At 39.6% G+C, this 17655-nt stretch overlaps 1 protein-coding gene across 2 annotated transcripts in view; it reads right to left on the bottom strand.

The window, feature by feature from the left end:
• Positions 1–17655, bottom strand: part of iqsec1b (IQ motif and Sec7 domain ArfGEF 1b) — a 313514-nt gene that overhangs the window by 76935 nt on the left and 218924 nt on the right. Inside the window, exon 1 of one of the 2 annotated variants that reach the window (XM_075461872.1) lies at positions 735–1173. The exons of the other annotated variant lie outside the window; for it this stretch is intronic. Within the exon in view, the coding sequence (XP_075317987.1) occupies positions 735–781 (47 nt within the window). The 5' untranslated portion in view covers positions 782–1173. Of the gene's footprint in view, positions 1–734; positions 1174–17655 lie in introns of those variants that run through there. 2 annotated transcript variants of the gene reach the window in all.

Raw genomic sequence — 17655 nt, 5'->3', positions numbered from 1 at the left:
ATGTTTTTATATACTGTGTTTCTTTACAATGAAATATGAATATTTGGACCATTCGTATAACTCTTTTATGCTTGACTCTTTTTTACTTATTTGAATACAGTGCACAAGCTTCTGTGGAGCACCAGTGTTGTACCCGATGACAATAAAGTATATTCTATTCTATTCTATCCTAGATCATTTTAGATCACCTCTCCCAAAAAGTGTCTGGATACTTTTTCGCAGAACTGTAAATATTTAGTGGTCTAAACTTCCAGTCGAAGCAAAAAAAAGAAGAAATAAATGTTTACAAATGGTAGAAAGGACACAAGAATGGGAACATACTATAACGTTGGAAGGCACTCCTTGTTTAAAGGGGTTCATTTAAAATGCCAGACATTAGCTGGATCCACAAAAAGCTTTAATGTTTGCAAATTGAGCACATTTTAGGTGGCCATTGGGCATTTTTGCTTATTTGGAAGATAATTAAGGAAGTAAGAACTGCCTTCAAAACATACTAAAACAAAACAACTTTTAAGCTAACTGCTGAGATTATCTACAATATGTCTCAGCTGGGAAATGTTTTACAAACTTTATGAGGTCAAACTACAACAAAAGCTTGACATTTTCTCTCAGATATTATCATTCTAAGCAACACATCCCAACCCAGATCCACAGGTGTCCAAACCAACATATCAGAAACAGAGAATGCACCCCCATGGGGGGGTACATGGCTTGGAGTAACAAGATCCTCCTACCTTATCGTTCGCACTGAAATGCAGTATTTCCACATTAGATTCCACATGCCCCTGACATGGTCAGGTGAGAAACTTGAGATGTGGCTTGGTTAAGTTCTCTGATGAGACACCCAAGTGTTTTTTAGGGAACTGGAAGCTGAAAGACAGTCTGCATGAGAGAAGAGCAGCACTCCACCCATGCCACTCCTTCTTTCTCTCCACATTCAACCACAAAACATGCACTAGTCCTCGCTTGCTCCTGAGAAAAAAAATGACTAATTTTTCCTCCTTGAGGTCAGGTTTCTGAAGTCATGCTCCAGAGATCCCCTTTTTTCTTCTTTTACTCTGCCTTTGTAAAAGTAATCACAGCGAGTTGTTTGTGTCGGAGGAGAGCAGAGCAGAGACTTATCCAGTATTACCAAGTAAGGCCAGCTGCTAAGTGGACCAGACAGAGTGAAATCCCTCCACAAGTGTGTGTTCACATTCCACCAGCCGGCTGCAGCCCTTTCCTCACAAGCCTATCGCTTACCATGTAATTCCAGCTTAAATCATCTCTCCAGATCTGCAGAGGTATATGCAGGGTGCGAGTGTTGCTCGCTCGCATTGTCCCAATCCTGTAGTGTCAAGTCTCACTCTTTTTATCAGACTCTCAATAGATGGTATCTGACCTAAGGGGAGTAAAACCCACTGCTTCTTAATTGGGCCAGTACGTTGGAGACACGCTAGAGTGTGTTTGATGCGTCATTTATCAGCCATCTGCAAAACAAAGTGGAGTGGAATAAAACATCACAGGCCAAACACTACAGTCAAAGTGCTCAGTCAGCAGAGTGGAATGTGATATAAAACTTAGGTTCGGAGACATAAAGTATGTGGTGTATCTGGAAAATGCTGTGGTATGTTATTAAACCCCTTTCTGACATTAAACTGGCATCTCTGCAGCTTCATAAAAGCGTTAAAGTTTTATGTCAGTCAGACATCAGTTTTGGTTTTTGGTTTGGTTTGGTTTATTTATGGATATAGGAAGACAATGGGTATCCAAGGGATTACATGTAAAAGCGTAAAACACTTATTTCCAACATGATCCCTGATGGGAAATGACAAGACATACAAACACATGCAACAGATATCACATATACTCGTATACAATCACATTCCTAAGTCACCTAATTCTCTACTTTATTCCACAAAAAAACTCTAACTCTTTGTTTAAAAACCCTTTTTGTTTCTGACTCTTTAATATTTAGAGGAAGGCTATTCCATAGCATAATCCCTGTATAAAAGAAAGAGCTACGTGCCACGCTCTTTGCAGATGGTACCTTACAGGAGCGGACACTGGCTCTTGTTTCATGGGCATGTTGAGTATGCACCATTACAATTTGGGATCCCAAATACTTAGGGGCTAACCCATTGATGATGTTGAACATATGATTCAATTTTAGCTGTTCCACCCTTAGCTTTACAGGCAGAAAGACCACTTTCTTAAAATCATCAAAAATGACATGATACCTAGATGGTTTTCCTAATATAAAACGGATCATGTTGTTCTGCATAACCTGCATTTTATTTTTAATTTTCACTGTCAGTCCACTGTACCATGCTGAACAGGCATAGTCAAAATGGCACTGCACAAGCGCTGACACAAGAAGTTTTTTTACTTTAAAATCTAATTGCCTCGTGCTACGGTACAAAAATTTCAATTTGGAAGCACTTTTATTTAATAGCTTCTCCGCAACTGTCTGACCTGTCAAAGTCTGGTCCAGTGTTAAACCTAAGTATGTAACTGTTGTCTTTGTCTGAATTTTATTACCATTACATGTGACTTCTAAATCAGGAGCCTTTTTTAGCTTGAGTTTAGTACCAAATAAAATGCATTCAGATTTCCCCACATGTAGTGACAGTCTATTGTCTAGCAGCCACTGTCTTACATTACTCAACTCATCAGTAAGGGTGTCTTGAATCTGAGAGATGTTTCTACCAGATACGAGTAGTGAGGAATCATCAGCGTAGAGAATTACTTTACATTTAACAGCTGCTGGCATATCATTTACATAAATAAGAAATAACAAAGGGCCTAAAATTGAACCTTGGGGCACCCCACAAGATATTGGCAAAGGTTCTGACAATACTCCATCATAATCACAGATTTGATTTCTATTTGATAGATATGATTTGAACCACTGTAATGATGCCTGGCCAAACCCCATGCATTGCAACTTAGATAAAAGAATTGAATGGTCCACTGTGTCAAACGCTTTCTGCAAATCCAATAAAACCATACCAGTATAATTTCCTTTTTCACCTTCATGTCTGATTTAATCACATAGGTGAGTGAGGCATGTGTCAGTGGAGCATGCAGATCTAAAACCAGATTGGAGGTCATATAACAAGTTGTTCTGGGTTAAGTACCTCTCCATCTGATCAAAGACCACTCTTTCCAAAATTTTAGACAACTTTTGTAGAATTGACACTGGTCGATAGTTTTTAACATCTGTCCTACTATTTTTCTTGAATAGAGGCAGTACCCTGGCCCATTTCATTTCAGTTGGAACTTTACCAAGTTGTATAGACAGATTAACTATGTGTGCAATGACTCCCCCTGTCATATTAGCACTGTCCTTAATGAATCTGGCTGGTATTTGATCCATGCCAGTGGCCTTGTTGGTGGATAATGATGCCAACATCTCCCCTATCTTTTCATTTGATACTGAGCAAAGTTCAAATGAATCGGGTGATACAGTGAAGTTGCTTTTGTTCAGTCCTGCAAAGACTTTTTATGCAGGACTCCTCTTTAGTGATAACACCCACAAACAGTGTTAGTGTTTTCATTTGCTATACTGTCATTACAGGTACACATACAGTATATTAGGGGTGGGCGAAAAAATCGATTCATGTACATATCGCGATATTTTTTATGGGATGATTTTAAAAATCGATTTTTCTCCCCTGAATCGATTATATTACGTCATATCCGTGTCCAGAAAAACTTCATCAATTCATTACATTAAGTTATGTTAAGATTAGCCCACATTTGTGCTGTGTGGACATTTCAATTAATTTTGTAACAGTAAACTTTAAAAAATGCTCTACATGTTAAGGACCTCTTTTTGTCTCAGTTGAAATAAATGTCAGCTGCTGGACTGACTGACACAGACTGATGTGCGTTGTTTATGGGAACGACATTCATTCTAGAAGTGTATGATTCAACTTGTTTGTTGTTTAAGGAGGAAGAAAATTGCAATTACTGATTATATCAAATCGCAATACTTGTAGAATCGCAATTATCAAGAATCGTGATACAATCGAATCATGACCAAAGCAAACCGTCACAACCCTACAGTATATACAAACATCCACCTGTAAATCTGGAGCAAGCCTATTTTCTAATTCTGAGCACTCATTAAGATTAACATGTTGAAGGGTTAGCTTAAGCTCTGTGTCTTTCATAAAACAAGAAGCAGCTTATCCAGATCAAGACATTCAAATGCAATCAGATGATTAAAAAAAAAGTAAGAAACAGTCGTTTGCCAAAGGAAATGTGTACTTAAAGGCAGGGTAGGGGATCTTTTTCTGGAACATTTTTTTACATATTGCTTGAAATACTCTTCACACCCCCATTGCAACCAATTAATTAAAAGTTTTGACACAAATATGAAAAGTTTTAGTGGCCTCTAGAACGTACAATCTAGGAAACAGTATCCGTTCACAATGATTGGATTCTGATGCCGTCTATCAAACTGCAATCTGCTCCTCCCTCCCCCTCCCTCCCCCTGTGCGCGTACCCTGCTCCGTGAACGAAGCTTGGCAGGAAGCTAAACTAGAGCCAGCTTGGCTAGCACCTAGCATTATTAAACGTATAGTTAGCATATACTAAATACTAAATACTAAATACGGCAACGATCGATGCTTGCTGTCAGAACAGCGCTCGTGCACCCTCGTGCTCGTGCGCGTTCATGTACTCTAGAGGCGTGCCTTCGGGGGGAAAGTGAAGAAAAGGGTTGGGACTTTTTACCTGTGTATTTTCAAAATGCAGCTTCGCTGGACTCAAAATCCAGGATCTCCTACCCTACCTTTAATGGATGGAGAATGATTAAGGATAAAGAGAACTCAAAGGATGAGCTTAACAAATTACCGCTATGCGACTGTTTGGTCACTATAGTTCTTTCTGTTTGTGCTCGCCGCAGATAAATCCCCCTATTAAGACAGAGCGCTAAAGCCTGAAACCAGTCTCAGCCACAGACTGTACAAAAATAATTAAATAATGACTCTGGATGTCAAAGATGGCAATCCCAAAATGCACAACACGAGTTTTCAAAATAGCAATTTATGAACCAACCAGTGACGTCACAGTGGCATCCATCTGTTATTTACAGTTCATGGTTTCAGCTAAGAGCATGCCACAATTGCTTTACAATAGACTTGAGAAAAATGTGAAGCTATCCCTGGAATAAAGTTATTTGAGCATAACCAAATAATTATAAAACGGAGATACGATAGAACTGTATTGATACTACACAGAACTTGTTCTTTTTATGAATGTGAACTTCTTAATCAATGAGTTTTTACGGCGCTCCTAAATCTCCTAATTATGTAGTTTTATACCACACTACCTTAAGTGCCCATTGGTTGACATATCGGTGAAGATATATTTGATTGGTTGTTTTGTATTTTTTTCTGTTTTGTATGAGCACGGTTTAAATGTTGGCTGTAGAACATTTTTCAATTACCCTCATGAAGGTCACAAGATGAAAGGCCCTCTATTTTGACCTTTATGCATTCACAAATCATCCAGTATCATTACATAGTTTCACTCTGCATGTATTTATATTATGTTAAATTCAGGGGTTTTGTTGTCAGATTTCCACTTTAATATACTGTAGCTTCTGCATTTATTGATATATATGGGGACTGGGGACGGGGGGTGCATGACCCCCCCCCCCAGATTCATATTGACCCCTGTGTCCCCCATCCCGTAAAAGGGGAAGTTAATTTTTTTTAAACCTGGACCTTATTTCTGCCATAAAATGCGTTCATCTACTCACCGATAACAGTTTGGTGAAAGTCGGCGTCCTTCAGAAGATATTTAGATCACTTGAGATTGGTGTATAGCCATATAACAGAGAGAACAGGGCAGAGACAATACAGCCTCTAAATAAGGCATTATCTGTCTATATTTCACCAATACTTTAAGACAAATCAATGAATGAACGTGTACTTTGGGGCCTCCCATCATGCCCCGGGGTGATGAGGACGTGCACGTACGTACACATACGTACATCTAAAAACAAACAATGTAAGTAGGCTATCCTATGCCTGTTGCCTGTTGACTTTCCCACACGTGGAAAAAAATCCTTTGTAATGTTGAGTAGCCTAGCTAGTCTGGTATTGATAAATGGCATTTGCTGTTACCTGGAGTAGGCTAAATGTAAAATAAAAGCCTTTTTAGGCTTTTGGTGAAGTGCAAACTATTGGTCCATAGGGTATTACAAAAATAAGTACTTGAGCGCCGGTTAATGCCCATTTTACTCAAAAATAACTTATTGAGTTGAAATCATTTGTTGACAGCTTGGTCCCCCCCAGTTCAAAAGTCCCATTTGCGCCCCTATATAGCTATATATATGTATGTATATATATATATATATATATATATATATATATATATACACATATATGTATATCGATGTTGTCAAGAAAGGGAGTATGCTGGACCCATTCTGACCTCAGTGATACGGAGCTACTGTACTGTCCATACCCCACGGAGATAGAAATAGAAGAGTTGGTATGGCAGAAAAAGAGAACAAAAACAGTGTTTTCCTTTTTCTCAAAGCACTGAATTACTAAGATGCATTTATATGTTCAAGAAAAGCACACGATTGCCTTTAGAGATACACCTTTCCCCTCCAGCTGAACTAAGGTTTGGTGACATTTTACCCTCAAATAGCTGTCACCAGGCAGCTTTAAAGTTTAGTCTTAACATATAACATTTAGACTACAGAATACATGTTGTCCAGATGTTTAAATTTATGGTTAGATTGTATGTCAACAAGGATAAGCTAACACTTTTCTTCCATTAATATTTTACTGCAAGTTGCCAAAAATGAACATCAAATGGACTTACTCAATCGTAAGTAAGAGGTAACAGGAGGGTGAACCAAAAGTCCCACACAAACTTCAGTGGCATGTAAAATGATATGCTGACATGCAGTAATGCAAATGCTCACAGCAACCAAGTGAGAAGTTTGCCTTTGTTATTTTAGAAGCTTTAAGAATAGCTGAGTATTTTCATTCCTTGCTGCCTTCCTCTGCAGCTGCCTCACATATCTCCATCCATCCGTCTGTTCCTGACCATCACTCTCATGACAGCGTTAACCATTGGAAATAACAATGTGAAAACCTCCAAGGCCTATGTTTGAAAAGGATTATGGTGTGGCCCTTCCCATATCATCTAAATTCAATGAAAAAACAAGGCAAATACAATCAGCGTAATACATAATACAAAAAGAATCAATAAAGGAAGTATGAGTCGCCACAGGCCACAAACCTATGAATGACAGTGACGGTAGCTCCCAGGCTGCATCGACACACTCGTTCACTTTCAAACATCACATCGATTTGACAGCAGCATCAAACTTTGATGTTTCCATTGCACACCACGAAACAAATCCCAGACAGAGCGATTGAAATGAAACTGTCCGCTTCAAACCATGTCTGCTATTGGGTAGTTTAGCATGGGTGAACAAGCGGCTGCTGGTATATATTTCACGGGATAGAGCACACACGGCCGGTAATATTTGGAAGGGTTTAGATGCCTGATTTTAGCGGGAAAAATAACCTACTCCTTTTGGTTTATAATGAGCGTGAAAAATTGAATGCTGTAATCAGATGAATCTTTGGGGAAAAAAATGCAAAGCCTCTGTTTTGTGCTGGAGTATGTGATGAAGGATCCACTTTTATGTACAATCAGTCTGCAGGAAGTTAGCAGCCTTATTCAGAGAGGCTGAGCTCATGTCTGCCTGCTGGAAAGTGCACGAGGAGCGGACATTAGGCTGAATGCAGGCAGTGGGTGTGAAACTCTTGAGCACCGATGAACTACTGTGTTTGGACAGTTTGATGTGAGCCAGTGACCCACAACTACGAAGAGGTTGGAGCTCTGTCGAAGATTTTTTTTTACTTGACTGCCTTAACTCCAGCTATGTGTGTGGCACAGTCTATCATGCCCCATCAACACAGTAGCATTCACTGTCAGCTACAGCCATTAACACACAGGTAAATCCATTAGCAGACAAACAGCGGGGGTAGACAGATTACCACTGGGGTCAACGATCACGTGGGGACAACAAGAAAAGAGATGTTCCAACAAAATCCTGAAACCCTAAAACATAAATCAGCGAGTAAAGACAATGGCTGTGTTCGAAACCGCCTACTTCTCCTACTATTCCTACTTGTCATACTTTTTTAAGTTCCCGGATGTACACTAGATGCATACTAGATTCGCCGAAATGTTGAGTATTCATCATGAGGTTACTTGTCACACTCAAACTACCCAAGATGCAACGTAACGTGACGTCGCCCATCACCATTTGAACGGTCAAATTCCGTTAACGGGACGACAGCAGTCAAAACGGCATAACCGGAAGTGCGTTGCTCACTGCGGCTAGCTTTAGTAGCGCCGAATTTGTGGGAACAAAATTGTAAACAGCCGGTATTTTGTCAGATTTTCAACACATTGGGGGTCTAAATGACTACTTTCTCGCCTGAAAATGTTTCAAATGTTGCTAAAGTTATATATTTACAGAGTTTATAGCTTAAGCGAAATCAGCTTTTCAGGCCGGCTGATTTGGGCTCGGGCAGGAGTGAAGTGCACTGTGTGTAAACGCTCTGCATACTGTCAGATCGATTAGTATGCCGTTTTCAAGTATGTAGTATGTAGTAGGTGGTTTCGAACACAGCCAATGTCACCTACTGTCAGCTGTCATGACAGAGTATCCCAGGTTAGGTTTTGTAAAAAGTGGCTTTGTACTTAGACATTATAAATTAAATAGTCTCAGTACTTTTCCATGATGGCCTAAAGTGATCCAGGAATGGGAAGACAAAACAATTGGGAAAGCCTGGGAAAGCAAGGGCAGATTCACACACACACATTGTTTGGCTGATCCAGAGAATATGACGAAGCATGAACCTACTCATGTCCAATCATACTCGGTCGAGTGTGAGTCCAACCTATGAGACTATAAATGCAAATGATACCCGGAAATCGAGGCTCAGTCTGACGGATTTCCTGCGGGAGCTCTGTTCCACTGAGCCCAGCGCTGATATGCTTTGACGTGTGACTACCAATAAACACTTTATTTAACTTGAGATTCCTCCGGCTTGTTCTTGAGCTGCCATTGAAAGAATCGATTTAACAGTTTGCTCTTCTTAAGCTTAAGAATGTTCTGCCCTCAGCATGTCTTGCATCTTTACATTCCATTGAAGTTTTTGTATTCTGCAAGCTGCCGACTCGCTGAAATATCGTTGAATTTGAACTAATGAGGACCTTAAGCAATGTGTTTATTGTTTTCTTTGAGCTGTAAGTCTGCGTGCTGTTTTCATGGCTATTTTAGGATAACCAATGTGCCTTAAATGTTTAATGCACACCGTTAATACAAACAACATGTCGTGTCTATGGCTAAATACGAGACTGCCCTCCTCTTTTAAACCAGCCCACGTATCACACGTTCATGCAGGCTGATATAACCTACAATTACATTTGCCAAATGAGCTACCTCCAGTGATTGTGAGATCAACTGTATGGTAAGTTTAAAAATGGCACCTATGAGGGTGATGGCTTTCTAAGAGTGTTTTAAGCCTTAACCATGATAACTTTCTAATTCTGCAAACTCTAACCAACCAGGGGGCGACAAACTTTCTTTGAAATGTGTTGCGTATGCATGTCAGAAAGGAAAACCACAAAATGGCATCCATGAAGGTGACAGTTGCTTTGTAAAAAAGTTTGACTTCTGCCCAAACTACGATTGTTTTGGAACCAAATAATATCAGGGAGTGAAAAAGGTTTCTGTTGCATTATTGGCTAATCAAAAGTCAAAAAGTCATAAAGCATATGTTATATTTTGGTCTCTGTTGTGTCGCACAATGGTTCATTGCCCTGCAAGTATCAGCTCCATCCTCTCCCTGCTGATGAGGCTTCCTGAAGGAAAGACTTGAGAATGATGTCTGCTGAGTGTTTCCTCATCAGAGCAGAGGTTATGTCTTGCTTCTGTTTGTATAACAAGTCTATTTGGCTTAGGAGTCAATGGAAAGTGGACACAGTAAGAACGTACTTACTGAAAGAAGTAAAAATCTGTGTTCTCCAGTGCAATTTATACTAATTATGCATATATACAGGCTAAGGCAGGTAAATGCCAAGTGGCCCAGTCGAAAGGCCAAAAAAGATGTGGGGAAAATCAATTCTGATGAAGGGGTGGCAGCTCACTTGAGGTTGGAACAGCCCAAAATCAAGTGGAGGGGATATACTGCTCCATATAGGGTACATATACTTGAGTTATTTCTAACTTAAGGTTAATCTATCCAATCATTTCTTCTAAAAAAAAATGTAATAAAGGCAGAAGCCAGTAGAAGATAAATCAAATCGTGGCAGCGAGTATTTACAGAACAGAGTACAAATCTCCAAAAGAGTAAAAGTTAAGCAGGAGAAGCCAATGAGAAAAAAACCCAAAACTCTCTGTGCTATAAAATGTTTTAAGTTAACAGAGGTCATCAAAAGCAGCGTAACCAATGCCACAACTCTGCAAATCCTTAAATTCAAACAAATCCAGTCATATCTTTAACACAATTTAGCACTAACTCTCTTATATGTTTTAACTGGCTTTACATAGTGATAGGAAAGTTAGAAAAAATTGCAGAGTTTATTTGTGTCCTTAATCTGCTCTTCTATATAAACAGTATATATATAGATATATACAGTATATATCTATAGATACACTGTAAACCCGGAATTTGTTTTCAATTAAACGTTTTAGTGTTCATTACTTATTCTATTATGTTTTGTAAAAATCTATGTAATTACTAAATCAAATTAGTTCTTTGGATTAGAAATGTGAAAATATACACTGCAATGATCATGTTAAGCAGAGATTACATATAAAGTTATGTTCTGTGAGGGAGGGGCGGAGCCTATTTGAAGTTCAACTGAGAGTCAAGACCCGTCCTGTGTGAGAGCGTGACCAGCTCGATTTTTGGAGAAAACTGAATTGTGTATTTAAAAATAAACTGTGGATGTTTTAAAGTAGTTTTAACGACACTAAGTAGACGGAAGAGTGTGTAAAGCAATTATTAAGATCGGTCTGGTTGCTAAACGTTTGCTAAAGGTTAGCTTAGGACTGCACCAGTCTTAATTCATTATTGCTGCAGTGAATTATTTGTGTTAATTTTTATTTGTTAATTTCAATGTTTTCTGAAATAAAATAACTTGAACAATTTAAAAGTATTTTTTAATTTCTTCCTTCCCATACAAATTTCTTTTTAAACAATATATTGTGGCGTGCTTTGGGTGTGTTGCCGCATTGCATTATGGGTGCTCTCTGTTTCCCGTTTATGTGCTGTATTTAGTGCTGTGGTAGAGTTTGTATGTGTTTTATGTTTATGTTCTGTACGCAGTGACGGTGTAGTACAAGGTTTTTGTTCGTGTTGCATTTTAACTAAATCTGCACCATAACTGAAAGTGGTGAGATAGAAAGTTACCACCACTTGTTCGAATACATGTGGGTTGGTTGAAATTCACTATCGTTCCTGTGAATTGTCTGTCAAGATAAAAGTGCTTACTGCAGGAGGAAGTCTGGACTAAGCCTTTTCTTGCCTCCACCTCTACCATTATTACAATGGTATATACAAACTCTAAATCAAAACAGTATAAGTCATTAATTAAAATTTGAATACAATACATTACTTATATCAACAAATGATGTTAAGTAATGCTTTTATATATATTTATGTGCATTTGACCTAAAATGGTTGGCTAGACCTCAGAAAAGAGATAAGTTATGTGAACTAATGGTTTTGAGTAAAGGTTACTAATGTAAACTTGAATATGTCTAAGTTATCTATGCCAATACAACTTAAAAGGTTTAGTTTCATGTTTTGTAAAAACTTAAACGGGATAAGGCAACGGGTTTCCACGCGATTTTCTAGTAAACTCAACTAGTTCGGGTTAAGAGTGTATATACAGTATATATATGTATATATACTGTATATATCTATATATATACTGTGTGTGTATGTATATATATATATATATATATATATATATATTAGGGCTGGGCAACGATTAAAATGTTTAATCTAATTAATCACATGATTTCCCTGATTAATCACGATTAATCGCATTTGTACGCAAAATCCAAAAATGAATTCAAAAGTAGTGTATAGCCTTTAGCATTTAGTTTTATTTTAAATGTGCTGCCATATGAATGAAAGTGCCATAACATTTGTTGTGCAAACACACTTTTAACATCAGCATCTTTCTGTAGTTTTTATGTAGAAGCCTCGCTCCACTGTCTGTTTCCTTGAATGACTTCCTGCTATCAGTTGTGTGTTTTGCCTTTAAGTGATATTTTAGACTGGAACTACTACGCTGAGAAGACAATTCAACTTGGCAGAGTTTACAGATGACTTTGGTTCTCCATGTTTGGTGGATCCGCCGATTACTTTCTTTTCCTGTTCCACAGCAGACAGCAACAGACTTTTACAAAATAAAAGCCTCTGAGCAACATACTTTTACAATAATAAAATAAATATAACAGGGGTGGTCTGTGGCGAAGTGGGCTGAGCAGACGCCCCATGTACAGAGGCTACAGTCCTAGCTGCAGCTGGCCCCGGTTCAAGTCCCACATCAGACGGCCCTGTGCTGCATGTCGTTCCCCCTCTCTCTGCCCCCTGATTCCTGTCTCTCTGAACCTCCCCATCCATTAAAGGCACAAAAGGCCCAAAAAATAATAAAAATAATTTTTTTTTTTTTTTAAACTTGTGTTAATGCGCAATAAAATATTCATCGCGTTAAAAAATTAACGGGTTAACGCGATAATAACGAGTTAACTTGTCCAGTCCTAATATATATATATATATATACTTTATATATATATATACTTTATATATATATATATACATATAGTACAAATTAAACTGTCTGCAAAACACACAGTTAAATTAGAGACAAATCTCAGTCAGAAAAGAAAAAGAAAAGTTTTAATAAAACTTGGGAATTTACTTGTGTTGGAAATTCTGAATACTGGAAATGAAGCAAAAGGTTTAAACAGTGAGAAATTAAACGTGCTACACTGGGATATATTGGATGAATGATGGAGTTATTTCTGTCACTAATTGGACTAGTGAAAGGTGACCCTGCAACTCAAAACTACTATCATTAAAACAGGTGAGGAAGAGTTAAAATGATAAATGTGATACAAATCTAATATCAAAGCCTTTTTGTATGTCTTTCTTTTGTATTTTCCTTGCAATACATCTCTGAAGCTCTCTGCAGAGTTTAGGAGTAACAGAGCAAGAACAGCAAAGTGTTAGAGAAAGTTACTTTCTCTCATTTTTCAGCTTAAACACTATCCAGAGCCAGTTTGTCCTTTGTGTACAGCCTCAACCGAGCGCAGAACTGCAGCTGATTAAGGTCTGGCTCCCAGAGTCCAGAACCCCAAAGCACATGGACATGGCCGGGTTTTTACCAAAAACAATACAGTCGTTTGGCTCATCCTCAAGCTTAACGAAATGGGTCTCCACCCACAATCCAATCTCTGAATGGTGTTTAAATGGAAAACAGTCGAGCGTTAAGCCGTGTCGTGGAGCAATACCCCCACCCTGAGACACGTGGGAGACAGGGTGGGGGGATGGGTGGAGTCAGTTAAAAATAGGGCCTGCAGTTGGGCGACAATTCATCCTCTGTGAGGATGCTTCACGCCACGTCACATAATTACATATTTCTTCTTTTTGACTGTCCGCTCTCTGGACCAGACCAAGAGTTTGCTCACTTCATGTGATCCCACAGAAGAATTTCTGAGACCAGACATATGACAAGACAAACTGCTAAAGTTAACTTACATGCAGCGTTTGTCAGTTATTTTAAAAACTGTTTAGGACCATTTACTGAAGATTTGATGTTTTGACTGAGAAGTATTTATCTCTCATCACATCATCAAGAAGCATTTCTTAGTAGTACAACTTCCTGTTTTGCCTGAACTCTCTTTATTGTACAAGATTACCGTCTGAAAATGTCCACGTTTTCTGGCTAACTGCATACTGCTCAATAATAAAGAATGCAGAGCTATTCGCTATACAGGCAATGAGGTTGAAGGAGATGAAACTTTTCTAGGCACGTAGAATCACTTTCACTTATTGCACTGAAAGTGGTGAAACATGTATTTTGACGAACTGGAATTGCAGATCAAGGCTTTCAACAAATCTCAGGCTCAGTCTCAGATGACTTTAAACTGAAAAATGATTTGAATCTAACTTTTCAAAAGACTATTTCTTCATTAAATGCTGATTCTTCAAAACAACGAGTAACCATAGGTCACGTAGGTAAATGAGGCAATGTTTTCTGCCTGCAAACGGAATACAGTATTACCTGATGCAGCTCATATATTTATATAAGTTTATGTTGACAAACAAGGCGTCTCACATGTGCAAGGGGCAAACATCACAGTTACTGCTGCAGGCCTGGAACTCATGTGACTCAAAGTCATGTGATCACATCTCAAGAACTTGGAAACTGCGGCTGCACCGGTGCCGGCTGGAACACGAGTGTCCGGAACAGTGGACAGCAGAGCACGTGGCGCCTCGCGCTGCCGAGCCAATGACCACGAGTGGCATCCCACGCACAATGGAGGGAATGCTGCGGCGGAGCTTGTCATGGGTAAACCACAACAATAGCTCTTCCATTGAAACAGGCTGACCTGCTGACACGTGGGCTCTTTGTCCCCATTTCAGCCCCTCTCAGCTCAAAAGAAAAACACTGGGGGCTGGACAGTGGTAGCTGTTGTCAACATGACACTTTACACTCGTGTTTATAGGGGACAAAAGACCGGAGTCGTTTAAATTAGCACAACAAACAAACTGACATGATGTTAAAAAGTGTTTCGGCACCAATGAAAGGATGGCAAAGAATGAGTTTTATCATCATACTGCATACTGTATAAAGCATCTTACCTTCTATAGAAAACATGCAGAGGCTGGAGACAGAGGAACTGCCAGTAATCCAAACAAAAAGCTTTGAACTTCAACATTGTGACAGCCAGTTGCAAAGGCTTGCATTAAAAATGTCAGTCTGAACAGGGTCCATACAAAAAAACCACTTTGCTTTACAAGAATTTTGAAGAACAAAGAAAATCACAGATTAGACTGTCTGCTAACAACACTGACGTCCCACATGGTGCAGTCCCATCTCAGCATCTGTCTGCGTGTATCTGGGCCACATGGAGGGGGGCTGAACCGGCATCCCTCTGCTGGCTGCACTGACGCTGAGTAGTCCTGGGTTCTGGTGTGGCTTTCCAGGTCTAACTTTCTGGTGCCTTGATAAGGATATCAGCCATTAGAGCTCATCATATTTTCTGCTGGGACTGCTGGAGGAAAGCTTTGTTCCAACTAAGACTTCTGTTGTGAAAAAAAAACATAAATAAATAAATAATGATAAAAAAGAATCAAGTAATGGTCCTAGTCATTTAGTCCAAGCTCACTTTTTCCCAAGTAAGGCAGCAGCAGTAGAGGTTCCTGTCTCCATCGTCTCTGCACCTCAGAGTTGAGTTACAGCTGCTCTCATTGTCTCAAGAGCCCCACTGACTAGGTCTGACTCTGCTGCGCCTCGCCAGGCCAACAAAGCACACAAAGGCCTCCCTCGGTGGCTGAATCAATTAGGCTTTATCAGATGCCGTACAGCCTCTGCCAGCCCAGCCTGCTCCGAGACGAGCTAATCAGCGGCAGCACATGGTGCGCAGAGGGGCGAAGCCGGCACCCACGAGGGCCAAAGCTCACACACATTCATTTGCACAAGCCTCGGCTGGTTGCCGGGACAACCTAAAACACAACAGTCAGAGATGCTGATTGACCCTGAATGGGACCGAAAGGCTTCAGAAAGGTGAGGGTTTGGGTGAGGAGAACCAGTAGCGTCAGTGATCTGAATATCTTATTCTAGAACAGGGGTCTTCAACGTTTTTCAGGCCAGTGACCCCCAAACTGATGGAGAGTTGGAGCAGGGACCCCCCTACTATTTATATGGCATGCAATTGTGTTTTATATTTAACGGGGCCTAGTGCCGTGTATAAACATAGCTACTCTGTTATTGTACATTCAACACTAAGCTATTCAAATAATACACAGGTTAATATATTCATGTTTTTATTTTAAACATGTGCAAGGTACAGGGTAGCCGTGCCACTGCCATTTATAAACAAACATCTTGGATACAACACTGAGCTATTCAAATAATCCACAGATTTTAAATTTAAACATGCATGTAGATGGGACAATGAATCCTCAAACTATCTGTGGATGGCACATGTTTGCACACAATTTGTGAGAAAAAACTGTTTGAAAAAAAAAAGAAAAAAGAAATATTAAAAATTGTCTAAACAACCAAAGATTTCGCGACGCCCCTGCTGTACCTCCGCGGACCCCCTGTTGAAGACCTCTGTTCTAGATCAATCGTTGATATCCATCCAACGTCACATTTTAATCAGAAGCCTAAGCTCAGACAAAAGCATGTTCCATCAACAGAAACTGTCAAAATAATGCTGCCTACCGACGGGGGGCAGATGCATTCATGAATTAATGATGAATATAGTAACCCGGGTCATCAATAGTTTATGATAGCATGTTTTTCAATGTAGAAATTCACAACCTACAAGAAATCCTTGTGTTTTATGTGATAAGAAAAAAAAAAAAAAGCATTTTCAAACAGGGCCACCCATCACTCTATGGCGATCCCACCCTGTGTGTACAACCACATCAGACGGTGTTTTCACAATTTCAGAACACAACAGTGTCACAGGTGCAAGCTTCAGAGAGAAGTCCCAAGCTGAGTGAGCCCGAGAAGAGGGAAGAGAGAGGAAGTTTGTCAGGTCCATCTGCCCACAGGACCACCGGAGGTGAGGATATATTCACCAAAATACATTTTGAATCTGACACAAGCAATAAGAAAGTGAAAACAAAAGAAGAAGCTGCTTCAGTCCCACTCCAAGGTGAGTATGTTGTCAAAGTAAAACTGTCCTATTAATAAAAGCTATTTGTCTCGTGCCATTTTGTCAGGCAGTGATTTTCTTTTGTTGTCTTGTCTGTGTGTATATATTTGGGGTTCCTGATACAATTTTGGTGAGAACCTCAATTTGATAAGAGGGCAGTCCTAGTTTCACAACAAAACTATTCCTGAGTTCTTTTCAGCACAGTGCAAGAGCAGAATGCTTCAATATGCAGAGTGTGTCATTCAAAGAGGCTTCTTTATTCCACAGAAATCCAAAGTTTTCTTTTTCTTTTTAAAGTTTCTTTTTTACCAATGCTAAATAAGCACTGTCATTGGGCCATGGTCACTCTTTGTTTAATATGGTGTCACTGCTGCATGGGTGATGTGGCCCTCTGCCGTGATGATTCAGCTGTCAGCAAAATCCTGGCAGAGATACTGAAAGCAGCTTTTTAGCTCAGAGAGCAGCAGAGCAGGTCGGCTGAGAAGCTGCATGAAGCGATACCGCAATTATTCAGCCTGCCACGCAGCTCTGAAGTGAGAACAGAGCGTTTTGTAAAAAAAAACAACAGAGTACAGTTTACAGTACTGAGCAGTACACTGAGGGGTGAGGCTGCAGACCAATGCGCAACGTCCCGCCCCATCAAAGTCATTGTATGGCTGAAATTCAGGCAGTGTTCTGGTAATTGAAGTGAACGTACCAGAATCTTTCAG

Source organism: Odontesthes bonariensis, chromosome 3 (assembly GCF_027942865.1).
Source record: "Odontesthes bonariensis isolate fOdoBon6 chromosome 3, fOdoBon6.hap1, whole genome shotgun sequence".
NCBI lineage: Eukaryota > Metazoa > Chordata > Actinopteri > Atheriniformes > Atherinopsidae > Odontesthes > Odontesthes bonariensis.
Note: the sequence above shows the minus strand (reverse complement) of the source record. Positions and strands in the feature narration are given on the sequence as shown.